Source organism: Nerophis lumbriciformis, linkage group LG16 (genome assembly GCF_033978685.3).
Source record: "Nerophis lumbriciformis linkage group LG16, RoL_Nlum_v2.1, whole genome shotgun sequence".
NCBI lineage: Eukaryota > Metazoa > Chordata > Actinopteri > Syngnathiformes > Syngnathidae > Nerophis > Nerophis lumbriciformis.
In genome coordinates this window covers 12507037-12524872 of record NC_084563.2, presented here as the reverse complement: position 1 = coordinate 12524872, position 17836 = coordinate 12507037, and the positions used below count along the sequence as shown (strand labels likewise).

At 39.6% G+C, this 17836-nt stretch overlaps 1 protein-coding gene across 2 annotated transcripts; it reads left to right on the top strand.

Moving 5' to 3' along the window:
- Positions 1-47: 47 nt before the first annotated feature.
- Positions 48-16610, top strand: srp72 (signal recognition particle 72). 2 transcript variants are annotated; one of them, XM_061976616.1, is made up of 19 exons: positions 48-164; positions 538-658; positions 4440-4560; positions 4653-4796; positions 4888-4999; positions 5075-5106; positions 8700-8824; positions 8907-8964; positions 9070-9201; positions 9291-9419; positions 11847-11919; positions 11999-12063; positions 12139-12234; positions 13192-13295; positions 15453-15530; positions 15646-15783; positions 15859-15896; positions 15972-16131; positions 16221-16610. In XM_061976616.1, exons 1-19 carry the CDS (start codon positions 65-67, stop codon positions 16390-16392), a joined length of 1998 nt encoding a protein of 665 aa, XP_061832600.1. In that variant the 5' UTR covers positions 48-64; the 3' UTR covers positions 16393-16610. The 2 variants fall into 2 exon arrangements, with proteins under 2 accessions (XP_061832600.1, XP_061832599.1); XM_061976615.1 differs by having other exon boundaries at positions 15859-16131.
- Positions 16611-17836: the final 1226 nt, after the last annotated feature.

Sequence of the window (17836 nt, the reverse complement as noted above, 5' to 3'; positions counted from 1 at the left end):
TTTAATGTTGACCCGGAAGTGTTACAATTTTACTTCCGTCTTCGTAGTGGTCTACCTAGCAAAGATGGCGAGCGGGGGATCCTCCACGGCGTCGCTGTGGACCGAAGTGAACCGCTGCGGGCAGAGTGGAGACTACACGAGAGCCTTAAAGGCGCTTAGTAAAAGTAGGTGTTCATGTGTCGAACGTAGTTGGAGATGTTGTCGCCATGTGTGTGTAGGGTGCTGTACTTGGGGCTCCAATTAGCGGTGCTCTCTGGCTACCTCCCCGAGCAGCTGTTAGCATGTGGCTAAGCTAAGGGCCGCAAATCAGCTTAGAATGTGGGCCCACGCGTGTCACTAGGCTTTTAACGCACTTTGCCACTCTTACTAAACACATGGCAGTGTGCTTGTTGTTGCACCGCTATGTTGTTTGGTGACTCAGTGAGCTTATAAAGTTAGGTTCCACAGTCATGTGTCTTGTGACGTGTCCCTAGCATGACAGCTAACGGCATTTGATTATGTTGCATCTAAATGGATTTATGTTCTATTTTGTCACAGTTTTGCAAGAAAACAGAGATGATGTGACAGCCCTCCACTGTAAAACAGTTTGCTTTGTCCAGAATGGCAACTTCAAGGAGGCTTTAAATCTCATGAACACTCATTCAAAGGTCCTTGGCAGGTAAGTCCATTTTATTTGGTGAGGCAGGTAAACTACACTTTTTGGGGAAATTTGCCTATCATTCACAAGACAAAAACACATATGTTTTTATTTTTATGGAGTATTTAAACACGAGGTGGGTAAAAATGCAGCTAATGGTAATGCACTATTCCGACCTTTTAAAGCCTTCTAAATAATCATCCAAAAACAACCACCAGCAACTTACCTCTCGTGACCTGTATATTAACTAGGGATGATGTTTGTTAAGAAATTGTCGATGTTGATGCCATTATCGAACCGATTCCTTATCGAATCCAGATAGGTTGTTGTGCCGTATTTTTCGGAGTATAAGTCGCACCGGCCGAAAATGCATAATAAAGAAGGAAAAAAACAAATATGTGAAGTGAAGTGAATTGAATGATATTTATATAGCGCTTTTCTCTAGTGACTCAAAGCGCTTTTACATAGTGAAACCCAATATCTAAGTTACATTTAAACCAGTGTGGGTGGCACTGGGAGCAGGTGGGTAAAGTGTCTAGCCCAAGGACACAACGAAAGTGACTAGGATGGTGGAAGCGGGGATCGAGTCTGGAACCCTCAAGTTGCTGGCACGGCCACTCTACCAACCGAGCTATACCGCTGTCGCACTGGAGTATAAATCACATTTTTGGGGGGAAATTTAGTTGATAAAACCCAACACCAAGAATAGACATTTAAAAGGCAATTTAAAATAAATAAATAGTGAACAACAGGCTGAATAAGTATACGTTATATGAGGCATAAATAACCAACTGAGAACGTGCCTGGTATGTTAACGTAACATATTATGGTAAGAATCATTCAAATAACTATAACATATAGAACATGCTATACGTTTACCAAACAATCTATCACTCCTAATCGATAAATCCAATGAAATCTTATACGTCTAGTCTCTTACGTGAATGAGCTAAATAATATTAATTGATATTTTACGGTAATGTGTTAATAATTTGAGTATAAGTTGCAGCCCCGGTCAAACTTTGAAAAAAAACTGCGACTTATAGTCCGAAAAATACGGTATATGGAAAAAAACAACACTTGTTTTTAGGGCTGGGCGATATGGACTTTTTTTAATATCGCAATATTTTAAGGCCATATCGCGATACACGATATATATCTCGATATTTTGTCTTTGCCTTGAATGAACACTTGATGCATATAATCACAGCAGTATGATGATTCTATGTGTCTACATTAAAACATTCTTCTTCATACTGCATTAATATATGCTACTTTAAAACTTTCATGCAGAGAAGGAAATCACAACTAAAAAAATCAAATTTTTTTTCATACGGTGTTGATCTGGAAATGTTTGCCTCGGCATTTTGATGGTGTGGGCGTGTGGCACCGAACAGAGATGTTGACATGCGGAGTAAGCACTCTTCATTCTCTAGCAGGTGACTTTTCAAATGATGCTACATATTAGCAGTAATACTACTTTTTATAGCAACGCTTTCGCCCCTCACTTGACAAATTACGGTTGTCTGTTCGACATATTCCCACTTGAAGCCAAACCACCGCCAGACTATGGACCCCCTGCTGTTTTTTGGGGGAATTAATTATTTCTTCATTTGTTACCAGATTGACACCTTCTTTCTCTCATATTACCGCTAGCATCACAGCTAACGTTAGCCATGCTGCTACCTCTTTGCTGCGCGAGGGCGTATACGTATGTGACGTATGACGTGACCGTATGTAACGTATGTAAGAAGCTGCGCTTGCTGTCTGTGAGAAGGAGAGACAGGAAAGAGCAAGGAGAGCCTGTAGTGTAATGCCAGCAGCTAAAAGCAACTGTGTGAGAACGCATACTCGAATATCACAATTTAGTAATTTTCTATATCGCACAGAGACAAACCCGCGATATATCACGCATATCAATATATCGCCCAGCCCTACTTGGTTTAACAAAAGCTCAGTTTTATTTTTTAAGAAAAAAATAAAATAAACAGAGCAAACACTGCCCTGGTCACTCTGGCTGTCATGAATGTCATCATCTGAAATAGGATAGCGTTAACATTATCTTAATTCACGTCTTGCAAGCACTAGTTTATTAGACAGACCTGCAAACTCAGGAGTTGTGTAGGCTACAAGATACCGCTAACGTTATCAGACACATACAAAAAGGCTAACGTTAACGTTGCCGTTAGGCACTGACTATGCTTAGGTAACGTTAGTCTAGCTAACATTACTGCAGTCCTGGTTGACATAAGAGGTAATGTTATTTTAGCCTAAAGGCTACAAGTGAGCAGATATGGAAATGAACCGGCAACAGTTAACATTAGTTACTCACCGGCACTATCACTTGGACTGCAGGTTGAAGCAGAGGAAGAGGGGCGTGCTTCGTCATCTCTGTCGCTGCTTCTCCACGACACGTTTCTCTAACCTTCAGGTTATGTACGGCCTGAACATGTTTCAACATGTTTGTTGTACTGCTCCCCTTACAGGAAAGCAAAGCCTGGCAATAATTGCAGATAGCCGTTTCCTTGTCATATTTCTTAGTGAAGTGAAGCCATGTTTTGGAGCGTTTTTTTCCGGTCCATTGTTGTTGTTGCTGCTTCTGTATCTGCCGCCGAATGACTGAGCTACGTCATTTCCTGTGACGGGCCACAGGACATTTCCTGTGACACGGGATTCGTTCCCAGTAATTCGAATAAAGAACCAAATCTTTTTCTTTAATATATAGTAGTGGCTTCGATAACGGGAACCGTTTCTCAAAAAGGGATTTGAATCCATGGAATCGGTTATTTTCTTATCGAACAATCGGGAGAACCGGTTTTCGAACATCATCCCTAATATTAACCAAGTATTTGCGACATTGTTATTATAAGCGCTAATGCAGGCAAACTAATTATAGCTGTGCATTGATCACAGAGCGCTAACTACTATGTTGACACATTGAGTAGCTGCTGCATCGCTTCTGAGCTGGTGAAAGTTTATTCTAGATTACAGATCATGCCTCTCACCTAGATAATAATAGATGTGGACATAAACCGAGAAGTTGGTCAACTTTGACATTCAGCTTAGACCTGGAGATGGCAAAAAAGACTCGAAAAGACACTTGTTTGTATTCATGAGGATTATGGTTAATTCTTCATCTAAGTGGGAAGACAGATATATTCCATCAGTCGGCATCCCAGTGAGAGCAGACATTGTCCAGTAAGTGATTGTGTTTTTATGTTCATAGTTTGTATATCTTGTTTAGCACTTAGCAAAACTGCTGCATGATGCTACAGTTTTCTGCTAAAGCTGCATCTTTTTATCACACAGCTTCTAAAACTTGTAGATCATCCTCTTATATTCAGGCTCAAAAATAAGGTTCTGGATCAGCATTTTTTTCCAAACAGTTGTTTTTATAGCTCATGTAGTCTGCCATGATTAGTAGTGTTGTTGACGGGAAAAACAAACCTTGTGATACGTCTTTACAATCAATGCAAGGACACATGCATAAAATGAGCAAAATTCAGGAATATTGCATATTACAAATGTGGCTGTTACTACATTACATATATAATTACAGCATCTATATAAAACATTGTTGGAGGTGTTTGGATGTTTTTTAAAGTGCTTTACAGACGGAATAGAGTGACTACAATTGACTTTAGCTAGCCTTTATTTACTAGTTAGAATGCATGAAAAAAAGAAAAACGGGTGTTCTTGTCTTACAAAGACTGTGAATGATAGACAAAATTACAAAAAAGTGCAGTTCCTCTTGAACAAAGTCAGAGATGATAAAACGTTTTTTTTGGTTCTTCCTCCTCAGCGAGCTTGTGTTTGAAAAAGCGTACTGCGAGTATCGCCTAAACAGAGTGGATAGTTCTCTAAAGACCATCGAAAATGCCACTGAGCAGACAGACAAGCTGAGGGAGCTCTACGGACAAGTGGTGAGGCATGAACGCCCTCGGAAACATTTAGTCTAATCAACAACACATTACTGCTGCTGTCAATTAAGTAAAGATGTCTGCCGACTGCACAGTTGTACAGACTAGAGCGTTACGACGAATGCAAGTCCGTCTACAAGGATCTTATCAGAAACTCTCAGGATGAGTACGAAGAGGAGCGAAAGACCAACCTGGCAGCTGTCGTTGCTGCCACGAGTCAGTGGGGGAATACCCCGTTGGTAAGCTCCCCCTCTAGAAACATCCACACTTTTGTGTTGTTGAAGTTTTTGTGCACTTTTAAAAAATATACATATTTTGTTGTCCTTCTAGGAAGAGCTCGGCCTTCCCGACTCGACGTACGAGCTGTGCTACAACACCGCCTGCAGTCTGATAGGCCAGTTTAAGCTGACAGAAGCATACAACAAGCTGCAAAAAGCTGAAGGTCTGATTCCCTTTTTCAACTCATTCATTGTTGGGCTGCAGAATTATTTTAATATCCATCGATTTTATTTTTCAGAGCTGTGCAGAATTTCCCTGGCAGATGATACTGTAAGTTTTTCTCCTAACAATGAATTGTTCTTCACAGGTACATATTGCATGCATTTGCATTACATGTCCTCCAGATATTCTGTAACATGTTCGTTTTGACTTGATAGGGGTGTGCTGGTCCGATACCAGCAAAAGACAAGTATCGGATGATTTTGGCGTGTATCTAAAATCTGCAGGACAAGCAGTCCTGGAGCGTGTTTATTTGTGCAAAGCTCAATAGCCAGTTACAGCTAAATGTCCTCCATTAAGCACCCAGTGTTGATCTTTTCTTGTATTCAGGCATGTGATTTTTACGTCTATAGTTGGAAATCAGTCTTTTTTTATCTCTGTAGAATTTTTTTTTTTAAATCAGTTTTTCTTTGTTTTTTCCGACCTACAATGTGTGTTAACGTCTTGATCTGTCTCTTTGCCATACCTGTCAACAACTACAGTTTTTCCGTAATGAGTACGGTTTTTGATAATCCAGTGGTGAAAACTAAGGTTTTCCATTAAAAATGATTAACTTAAAAATCGAAGCAACTCCACTGGTTGGGGACATAATATACGGGAAACATCAATGATGATTAGTTGGTTTACGTATAAGAACATCCATGGTTGGTTGGTTTACTATGATGAGTCACGATTGGTTAAGATTAGGGCAAAACATTACAGACAGGCCAATCAGAGGCAAGATAGGGCGGGTCATGGAACCAGGAAGGGGAATCACAACAGACATCGCAAATGACTACGAGAGAGTCGGAGAAGAAAAGAGGGAATATTCAAGCGGGCGATTTATATATTAAAAAAACTAGTGGAAGATGGCAGAGGGATTATCTTCCTTAGATTTTTCTTTTAGCGATGTAGATGACGGCCAGGAAACCCACAATGCATCTACTTGGCCACATTTGGACAAATGTATGCGTCAGGATAAAACAATGCCCAACACATTCATTTTAGTTGTTTACCATGTAAGTCCAAATCATCTCGACATGGAAGAAGTGGAATACACATTTAAGAACACACATGATTGTGGCAGACATGTGGTGACTTTTGCTACAGTATAGCCTGTCTAAATGCTACATTTCATTTTCATTGGTGTTTTAGAACAAGACCGTAGCTGGCATTTTGTTCATTATTTCTACTGTTTATATTTTGACATTGAATAGTTGAATCATTTTGTAACAAACATGACTGCAAGATATTTGTTATTTCATGCTATAAATCACAAATGACTATTCAGATAAAGGAAGTTAGCTAATACAATAAACATTGTTCACTCTTTGTGATTTTTGCATTTGGTATAGTTAAAAGTGGAGAGGGAGTCGAAGAGACAGAACTTGGCTGCGGCCCCCAGACCCACAGCTTATTTTCAGTCTTTCATTAAGTTCAAATCACATGCCTGTGTATTGTACAAAATGTAAAATGGTAGGCTATAGGCTACTAAGAGCTAGCAGTTACTGTACACAACAGCCAAACACACAATAGCACACAAGCGACACCTTCGCAATGTGTCTCAATTGAACAATACTGCGGTCTAAAACGGCACATTTGTCATTATAAACAAGTATCAAATAATTATTGTTTCGTACTCTGATAAGCGGAAGAAGATGGATGGATGGCTTATTTTCACATATAAAGTCTCCAAGTTAGAAGCTTATTAGAAAGTATCAGCTAACAAATGTGTCCGCATCATTCAACTTGCTGCAGCATGTGCTTCTAACCTTATTAAAACTGTGACCACTAGATGTCGCCATAAACAAGTTAACACTCAACTTCTAAAGCATACATCTGCCATAAGGTTAGTGTTTATCATGCCTACCATTGTTTTCTGAGTCATTTCACTCGATCAAGCCTATTCTAACAAAATAACAAAGATACGTGTGATGATTTCTGCTCATGTCAGATTAATATCTACTCAAGGCTCCAATTTGGTATCGGAAGTGACAGGGTTGCATCGACACACTCTTTGTAATAAATACCACAATGTGAAAGAAAATGACCATATTTCCTTGTATAATGGCATGGGACATCCCATGTATTGCCCTACCTCAGCCTATTTGGGTGTTTATAAGAGGAAAGGCCTTGACAGCTATGGATGTATGTTTATCTCTTTTTTTTCACATATCTATTGGAGGTTTGGCGCTTATTTTGATATAAGTCAGCACTTCCCAGTAGGGCTGTGAATCTTTGGGCACCACACAATTTGATTCTTCGGGGTAACGATTCCATTCAGAATTGATTTTTGATTCAAAACGATTCTCGATTCAAAATCAATACTTTTTTAATAACATTGTGTGCAAGTTCTATGGTTAACTACATTCCTCTGTGAAATAGACAAACAGCTATGATACATTTTTATATTACTTAAAAGAAAACTGGCATTGTTTAATACAATTATACCCAAACATTTAATAAAGTGGCTAAACAGGACACATTTTGGGGGGGAAATCGATTTTTGATTTATTTTTTTTAATCGACGACGAATCATTACTAATAAGAATCGCAATTCATTCAAAAATCAAATATTTTTTGACATCCCTACTTCTCAATCATTTTCTGATACCCCGCTTCTTTCTCAGGAAAAAGAAGAAAACTTCACATCACTAACACTCTCCGCCGCTACTATAAATAGAATCACTTGTCTTAAAATTGTTAAAAGTTCACCTCAGCATAACATTGTACCTTTATTAACATTAAAGAAAATCTCGATCAATTTACAACACAGGATAACATTGTTTTTAGTCTGTCACAGAAATGTTTGAAAGTCCATCAATTTGCCTGAAATAAAAACATTTTTAATCCTTGTTTAAACTCTAAACATTTTTTTTAAAACACTTGAACCATTTCATACTGACAAATAGATATAAATAAACTCAATAAATAATGAATACAAGGAGCACAATATAAAAAACACTTTAATCTACAAAGCAGAATAATTAGTCAAGATTAATGGCTACAATAAGCACATTTTGTACCGACAGCTTTTCGAAGAATGATACTGATAAAGCATGGGGTCACACTACTAACCACACAGGCCATTACTACTGCAGTATTGCTATTTCTAGTTTATTAAGCCTTTTTTAACACTTTTTTTTACTGTAAAGTTAAAATTAAAGTACCAATGATTGTCACACACACACTAGGTGTGGCGAAATTATTCTCTGCATTTGACCCATCACCCTTGATCACCCCCTGGGAGGTGAGGGGAGCAGTGGGCAGCAGCGGTGGCCGCGCCCGGGAATCATTTTTGGTGATTTAACCCCCAATTCCAACCCTTGATACTGAGTGCCAAGCAGGGAGGTAATGGGTCCCATTTTTATAGTCTTTGGTATGACTCGGCCGGGGTTTGAACCCACAACCTACCGATCTCAGGGCGGACACTCTAACCACTAGGCCACTGAGTAATATGCTTTTAAAAAATCTGATGAGCTGAAGCGAGGGATAACTTTAATAAAGTTTATCTGAAGAGGTTAATACATGTCGATTTTACCAACTTCACCACGAGGTGGAACTACTATGTATATTCAACTATACGATTCATGCAAACATCCAGTTTATTTTTATAGATATGTTCTCCCTCTGTTCTTGCGTATAATGATGCGGTTTTGTGACAGGACATCACTGAGGAGGATATCGAGTCGGAGCTGGCCGTCATCCATTCTCAGATGGCGTACGTGATGCAGTTACAAGGTCGGACAGAGGAGGCGCTTCAGCTCTACAATCAGGTCATCAAGCTCAAGTAAGCGTTGCCTATTAATGAACGTTCAGTGATTTGTTGTCGTATTGAGATTGTGGTGTTGATTTTTAATTTGTCGTTTTAGGCCGTCTGATGTGGGCCTGCTGGCTGTGACCGCCAACAACATCATCACGTTAAACAAGGTGAGCCAATGGCGGGATGAAAACACTAAATACAACACATTCTTAAGAAGTCCACTTGGCAATCACGTTTTTTTTTTTATATTAGTAATGTGTGTTTTTTTGCAGGACCAAAACGTGTTTGACTCCAAGAAAAAGTTGAAGCTGACAAACGCAGAAGGTGTGGAGTTCAAGCTGGCCAAAAAGCAGCTGCAGGCCATCGACTTCAACAAATCCCTGCTGGCCATGTACACCAACCAGGTGTGTGTGGAATCAGGCAAGGCCACTTCCACTACATCTTATTCATTTTGATGTATGACATACTTGTCTGCGTTTTTTCCAACACACAGGCCGACCAGTGCAGGAAGCTGTCGTCCAGTCTTCAGTCCCAGAACCCCGGTCACCCGCGCCCAGTCCTGATCCAGGTGGCTCAATTGTGCAGGGAGAAGCAGCACAGCAAGGCCGTGGAGTTGCTGCAGGTAGGACAGCAAACCGCTGCAACACTAAACATTAAAATATATATATATTATACATAATACATTCCTCACAGTGTCAATTAAAAGTAAGTCTCATTGTACCAGAGATCAACCGATATTTTTTTTTTTTATCAGGGACGATGATTAGTAATCAAGGGGGCTGATAACTAGAGATGTCCGATAATATCGGACTGCCGATATCGGCCGATAAATGCTTTAAAATGTAATATCGGAAATTATCGGTATCAATTTCAAAAAGTTAAATTTATGACTTTTTAAAACGCCGCTGTACTGAGTGGTACACGGACGTAGGGAGAAGTACAGAGCGCCAATCAACCTTAAAGGCACTGCCTTTGCGTGCCGGCCCAATCACATAATATCTACGGCTTTTCACACACACAAGTGAATGAAAGTCACACTTGGTCAACAGCCATACAGGTCTCACTGAGGGTTGCCGTATAGACAACTTTAACACTGTTACAAATATGCGCCACACTGTGAACCCACACCAAACAAGAATGACAAACACATTTCGGGAGAACATCCGCACCGTAACACAACATAAACACAACAGAACAGAACAAATACCCAGAACCCCTTGCAGCACTAATTTTTCCGGGACGCTATAATATACACCCCCCCCCCCACCTCAACCTCCTCATGCTCTCTCAGGGAGAGCATGTCCCAAATTCCAAGCTGCTGTTTTGAGCCATGTTAAAAAAATAATGCTCTTTGTGACTTCAATAATAAATATGGCAGTGCCATGTTGGCATTTTTTTCCATAACTTGAGTTGATTTATTTTGGAAAACCTTGTTACATTGTTTAATGCATCCAGCGGGGCATCACAACAAAACTAGGCATAATAATGTGTTAATTCCACGACTGTATATATCGGAATCGGTAATTAAGAGTTGGGGAATATCGGATGTCGGCAAAAAAGCCATTACCGGACATCTCTACTGATTACTGATATTTGGAGCGGATATTCATGTGCAGTAAAAGTTCTTTAAACCTGACGAGTATATATGTACGTGAACAGCTGGAGAAGGTTTTAATTAATTGTTTTTATCTTTTACAGAAAACGTCGGACTAGTAAACATCTTATTGTTTTATGTGGCGCAAATGTTGTGGTTAATTTAGCACCAAAAAAAATCATGGGGTTTCAAAAACACCTTAACTATGTGTGTCTAAGTGGGGCATTGACATTTGCATATAAAAATAAGGGAAATCTCCTTGGAAAATTGGTAGGAATATGACTTTTTTTTTTTTTTACACCACAATAACTCGCCCTCTACTCAATTTTATACAATTTTAAAGCAGTGTATAGATTTAATAGGTTTCCTTGTCAGGGACCCTGAAATATTGCAAACATTTAAATAAAAACAATGTTGGGCTCCTTTTACGTAGTTTATACAGTAGTTGAGACATTTTTCAGATTAGCTGACATTTAAAGTTAAAGAACCAATGATTGTCACACACACTAGGTGTGGTGAAATGTGTCCTCTGCATTTGACCCATCCTCTTGTTCACCCCCTGGGAGGTGAGGGGAGCAGTGGGCAGCAGCGGTGCCGCGGCCGGGAATAATTTTTTGGTGATTTAAACCCCAATTCCAACCCTTGATGCTTAGTGCCAAGCAGGGAGGTAATGGGTCCCATTTTTATAGTCTTTGAACTCACAACCTACCGATCTCAGGGTGGACACTCTAACCACTAGGCCACTGAGTAAGTGGCCTAGTGGTTTCTTCCTGGATGGTACTAAAGATTGAGAATTTGTGAGTTGCTGCCTGCTCTTTTTTTACTAATATACTAAGTCTCCTGTTTGTCAAGATATTTACACAAAGTTTGGATTTTTTCTTAATGTTCATCTCTGTCATGTGGTAATTTGATTGACGCACGGAACATGGAACAACGCATGTTACTTTAATGAGTCCACGCTCCGAGTGTGGCGGACGGAGGCTTGTCGAGCAGTTTGATCGCTGCAGTAGTGAAAACAAACAAAATGGGACTGGGAAGATGCTAGGAAGGACAAAAGGTTTTGACTGGTAAGCAAAGGAGACGTCAGGCGACATTGAGAAAGAAAAATGGGGCGTGGTCGCGTGAGCTTCTCGGTGAAAGCCGCTGACTACAACGGAGAATAATTCTCACAAGAACTCAGATAAATGCCCTTTCAGATATCAACACATATTTGGGGAGAATTATTGACATTAAGAATGAATTTTATTCTTGAATGAATTGAAAAAAATTTAATAAATACAACTTTTCTCATCTCGGGCATAAGGGCTGGTGCTTGAGCAGTGGTCATTACTATCTACTACCAAATATCCGCACCGGTTTTTTGGTCGATCTCTACGTTATACACATTTCTAAAGCACGTATGCATATTCAGCAGTGAACTAATTGCCTTTTATGTATTTTTGTTTGTCTTTGTAGCAATTTTCCGGCCAGCATCCAGAGAGCGCATCAGAGATCAAACTGACGATGGCACAGTTGTATTTAGTTCAAGGTGCAAAGATGTTCCACAAGCTTTTGGGGGCAGAATGTCTACCCAACACAACCTAAAAGTGTCAATTTCTGGTCCTCAGGTCACGTCACCAAAGCCTGCGATGTTCTGATGTCCATTGAAGAGTTCAAGTACAAGTCAGGCATGGTGAGAGTGGCAAAAATGACTTCTGTGCTCTTCATGTGTTTCCGACCCGCCTTAAAAAATAGTGTGCTTCCTCAGGTGTCAGCGCTGGTGACCATGTACTCCCACGAGGAAGATATAGACGGCGCTATTGACGTTTTTAGACGAGCTATTCAGCACTTCCAGTCTGAACAGGTTGGTGTTCTATAGACGTGTGTGTGTGTGTGTGTGTGTGTGTGTGTGTGTGTGTGTGTGTGTGTGTGTGTGTGTGTGTGTGTGTGTGTGTGTGTGTGTGTGTGTGTGTGTGTGTGTGTGTGTGTGTGTGTGTGTGTGTGTGTGTGTGTGTGTGTGTGTGTGTGTGTGTGTGTGTGTGTGTAGTATATCAAATCAATACAATGAATATATAATTGGATATTAGAGTACGTGAAAGTTCGACTCCAACCTCCTTTTTAAAGTTTTGTAATCCATCAGAAATAGCAAGCAGCTAAAATGCGCCAAACATGAATACCGGTAAGTGTGGAGAGTGTTTAGCATTTTTCCTATCATGCTTTGTAATGGATTTAAATCGGTGTCATTTTTAATTTATTTATGATGCGTGGCCATTTTTTATGATAGCCACAAAATTCATGGTGACAAAAACGGCAGTCAAAGTCCGTCTTTTAAAATAAATGCAATCGTCCTGCGGGCAAGATTCTTTATTAAACTCATGACATTTAGCGAGCCAAATTAAAGATGTCGGCAGGCCGCCCATGGCTCGCGGGCCAGAGTTTGGACACCCCTTGAGTGTGTGTTTACCGGTAGTTTGCAACTGGACATGACGCCACGTGCAACAAAGGTATCGAAATATGGCACTGTTTAATTTTGCTTGAATCGATACCTTATAGTACCAACGGAATTTAGTCGGTGCGCATAACACTACCGTATGCGGTACTTTGAACATAACATCACATATTTCTAGTTTCTCATTACAACATGTCCAAAAAGGTGTAGGAAGAAGCCTAAGGTAGTTTAATTAACCCTCCCCCAAGCAATTTTTTACACATCTGTTCACTTCCTGTGCTCAGTCTGCTACACAAAAAATGTAATCTACTGATTGATCAAGTAATTCAGTAGTTAATCATTTCACTAACCGCTTCTCCTCCTCCTCCTCAGCCTGGATCCGAGGCCCATTTGGCTCTTGTGCGAGAAGCCGCCAATTTCAAACTGAAACACGGTCGGAAAAAGGAAGCAATTAGTGACCTGGAGCAACTGTGGAAGTGAGTGTGAGAAACAACAATTGTAGCTGATATTTATACTTTTACAGTTTGAATGCTGAAAGGTGGACAATCACCTGCTGAAAAATGTATTACTTTTTTTAAGGGGAACTGCACTTTTTTTTTTTTTTTTTGTCTATCGTTCACAATTAGTTTTTTTAATTTTTTATACATTCTAACTCAAACGCTAGCAAAAGTCAGTTAACAACAGAGCTAATGGGAGTCTATAAAGCGCTTTAAAAAAACATCCAAACACCTCCATCAATATATGTAATGTAGTGACAAGCACGTTTACATGTAATATTTACGTATTTTGCTCATTTTAAGCATATGGCACCGTATTAATTTCACAGACGTATTACAATGTTCGCTTTTATCTTCAACAACGAACGCTTCGCATCTATACAGCAGTATTGCTAAGTGCTAAACAAGAAATACAAACTTCCAACATAATACAATCATTTACTCTACCATGTCTGCTCTCACTGAGATGCCGACTGATGGCATGTTCTTATTTTACCGTTTGGATGAAGAATTAGTCATGATCCACACAAAGGGTTAAAAAATAATGTGCCGTAAATGAGCGTCTTGGTGTCTTTCTCGCCATCTCCAGGTATAAGTTGGATGTCAAAGTTGACCAACTTATCGGTTTATGTCCACAACATTTTACTATATAGGAGAGAGGCAAGTTTTATAATGTACAATTAACTTTCACCAGCTCAGAGGCGAAGGAGCAGCTCAGCGGCTCAATATGTCAATACAGCAGTATAAGCTAGTTAGCTCTCTGTGATCACAGCGTTGCTAAAAATAATTTTTCTGCGTTAGCGCTTATAATTACATCGCTAATACCTGCTTAATATTCTGGTCACAAAATGTAATTAGAGTATTGCTAGCGGTTTTTGGATGTTTTTTAGAGGGTTTTATTGGCGGAATAGTGTACTCATTATTTGCATTGTTAGCCACCTCGTACTGGCTGTATTTTACGACTTAGAATGCATAAATAAAGATATTTACTGTAAATTCCGGACGATAATATGGAACTCTTTTCCTACGCTTAGAACTCTTATACAACGGTGCGGCTAACGTATGGATTTTTTTTTTGCTGACAGCCATAAATTGAAAGGAAAAAAAACATGCTAAGTCCCTGAAATTGTGTTATTGTTTGTGCTATGGTGCCATTTTTTGGACACGTTTGCTCACTGCTGGTGCTGCAGTGTCCTTCTGTTTAGAGTTTTCAACCAGAAGTTCCGTCATCCATAGCGTTTCTACTCGTATGGACTCTTCATTTATCACTCCAAGCAACGTTTAAAGGTTTTGCAATATAACCAAAACAATTCTTACTCACTAAACCGTCCCATGTGTGATGTCCGTAGGAGTGTTTTTATGCATATTTGTACGTGCTATCGTAATGTAATGAAGCTAGCATCGTTAGCATTAGCTAATAAGCTAACACGTTTACAAGTGTCTTTGTTAGTATTAGTAACTTACAATAGCATTTGTTTTGTTTCAGTTTCATAAATTTACCAATATATCACAGTGGAGTCTGTTTAGCTGATTGGAGAGCTAGCTTCTGCAGTTAGTGGGTCCATGACCATGACTTCTGTTTTGTTTGATCAGCTGTTTTACTGCCGTGTTACAGACACCATTTGGAAACAATTAAGGTATGTAAATAAACATTGACAAAATATTTCTCTGTAAATAACTCATTTCACAACGTATACATCTGCTCCCCTCACCTCCCAGGGGGTGATCAAGGGTGATTGGTTAAATGCAGAGAATAATTTTGCCACACCTAGTGTGTGTGTGTGACAATCATTGGTACTTTAACTTAACTTAATATATGCAATACTATTTTTTTCTTCAAGAATTTAGTGGGTGCGGCTTATATACCGGTGCGCTCTATTGTCTGGAAAATACTGTATGTGTTCTTGTCTTACATAGGGATCGTGAATGATGGACAAAATTTAAATAAAAAATATTCCCCTTAGTTGATTAAAACTGTAAGACACCAATTTCACCACTAGGTGGATGTCTGGTTGTTATTGGACTAAAAAAACTTGTTGAAAAAGTGCACACATAATATTTAGAAACCTGTAAATTGGTAGAAATGACAAGGAGGAAATTTTTACTTTCTTTGTTGTGTTCGTGTCCATTTAACAGGCAAAACCCAAAAGACACTCACACTCTTGCGCAGCTCATCTCCGCCTACTCGCTGGTGGACACGGATAAAGCCAAATCGTATCCTCGCACCGGAATGTTGTCCTATTAAAACTTCCGACATGTACAAATTTGTTTGGTCAGCACATTTCTTGCAGCGTCCACCGAAATTTTTTCCTGAACGCGTCCCTTGCAGCCTGAGCAAGCACCTGCCGTCGGCGGACACCATGTCCTTCAAGGTGGACGTGGACGCGCTGGAGAACTCCCCTGGAGCCACGTATGTCAGGAAAAAGGCAGGGAAAGTGGTGGGGGAGGTCCTTCCTAAAGAAGAAGGGTAACGGCGCCTTCTCATCCTTTTAATTAACTAATTATGACCATTTTTATTGATGGATATGTTTGTCTTTTTCAGCCAAGGGGATATGAAGAAGAAGAGGAAGAAGAAGAAAGGTGTGTTTTTTTTTTTTTGGTTAACGCTTTGCTCGAGTCTCGTTGTTGGAACCCTCTTTCTCCTCCTCTCTCCAGGTAAATTACCAAAGAACTGCGACCCCAAAGCGACCCCTGACCCCGAGAGGTGGCTGCCCATGAGGGAGCGCACCTACTACCGTGGCAAGAAGAAGGGGAAGAAGAAGGAGCAAATCGGAAAAGGCACACAGGGGGCGATGACGGGCGCTTCAGCCGAGCTGTGAGTAAACTTCCTGTTGCTTAGTTCATCACTTTTTTGTTGTGAATTAAAGTACTTTTATTCACTTTCTCCCTCCTCTTATACTCCAGGGATGTTAGTAAGACCGCCAGCAGTCCCCCTACCTCCCCGAGACCGGGCTCTGCAGCCGGCCCGGGCCCCACCAACGTAGTCCCTCCACGACAGCAAAAACCGGCGTCCTCGGGGGCCACTCGCAAGAAGGCACCACAGAAGAAGAAAAAGGGTGGCAAAGGAGGTTGGTAACCCTGATAGGGAGTAAAGGAAGGACCATGCAATGCAAAGTTTTTTTGTTTTTCGGGTCCCACTTTTTTTCATTTCCAGTCCAAACCTTCAACTCTTTTGTCTTATTTTGATAGCACAGGGAGTGGCATCAAAGGACCCTCAAACGCATACTTTATTTTTGTTTAAGTTGTGACCTACAATACACGAAATACATTTTAATTAAAAAGTATGAAACTAAACATATTGTGCTGAGGATTCCAATTATAGTTCAGGCTTTAGTTATTTACCTGTCAACTCCCTTGTTATCCTCGAGAAAAACTCCTGTATTTTGCCTTTCTTTTCCAGCGTCCTTCTATTTAGTTTTTTTTATTTTGTTTTGTAAAGTTTGAAGATTTTTTTTCTGTCTGCCATCTAAATATGTAAGTTATAAAAAGACATCATAAATGTAAATATTAAATTATTTTAGCCGTGAACGTTCAATAACAAGCTTGCTTAAGTCAATCTAAGAATGTGTTAGACTACCTACAATCCTTATTAAGAATGTAAAATGCTTTGTTCCACCTGGTAAAGTGAAGCTAACTGCAAGCACTTCACTAAACACAGCATCTCAACGCCATCAGCGCTCCCCTTGAAGCATTCACACACTAACCAGTGTTTTGGAACATAGACTAAGTGATAGATGAAAGTTAAAAACATAATAAATCTGTGGCAGCATAGGAGAAAATTATGTGCAACTTTCACTTTTGCATATCATTGCACATAACCGTGGTATGTTCAAAGACCACTGATGCAAAGTTAAAGCAGAGTTTTTAAAGACAGGGAGGCTTAACCCCCAGAACAGTGGTTCTCAAACTTTTTTCACCAAATACCACCTATGAAAAAAACTTGGCTTTCTAAGTACCACCATAATGACCAACATGCAGAGGTTTTATTTAACAAGTATTGTTCATATTTTTGCCCACTGTAAGATTACAGTTTGACCAGTAACATTGTTAGAATATGGGAAAATAAAACACTATAATCAAGCGATTCTTTGGCATACCACTAGATGGAGCCAGGTTTGATGATTCTCAAACCTAGAAGATGCATTTAAAATTATAATGGATTATGATTGTATTATCTACTGACGATGATGCAATGTGTATAAACTAATCTCTATTTTACAATGACGTAAAGACACACTTGGCAGAATTATAATCATTAAGTGAATAATAATTATTTAAATTAATATTTTAGCTACTTTAAATTTAAATTGTTGGCATTTATTTAAAAAAAAAAAAAAAAAAAGTAATTTGGTGCTCCGCTCCTGGTCCCATGATTCAAATTAATGGACAGCCATAGAGCTGGAGGGACATGAAGACGACAGAAAGACTTTCATCCACACGAGTGGATGCATGCCAAGAGGCTGAAATTCAACGTCCTGCTTACCACATGAGATTTTTCTTAAAGACAAGTCTTTTTTGAG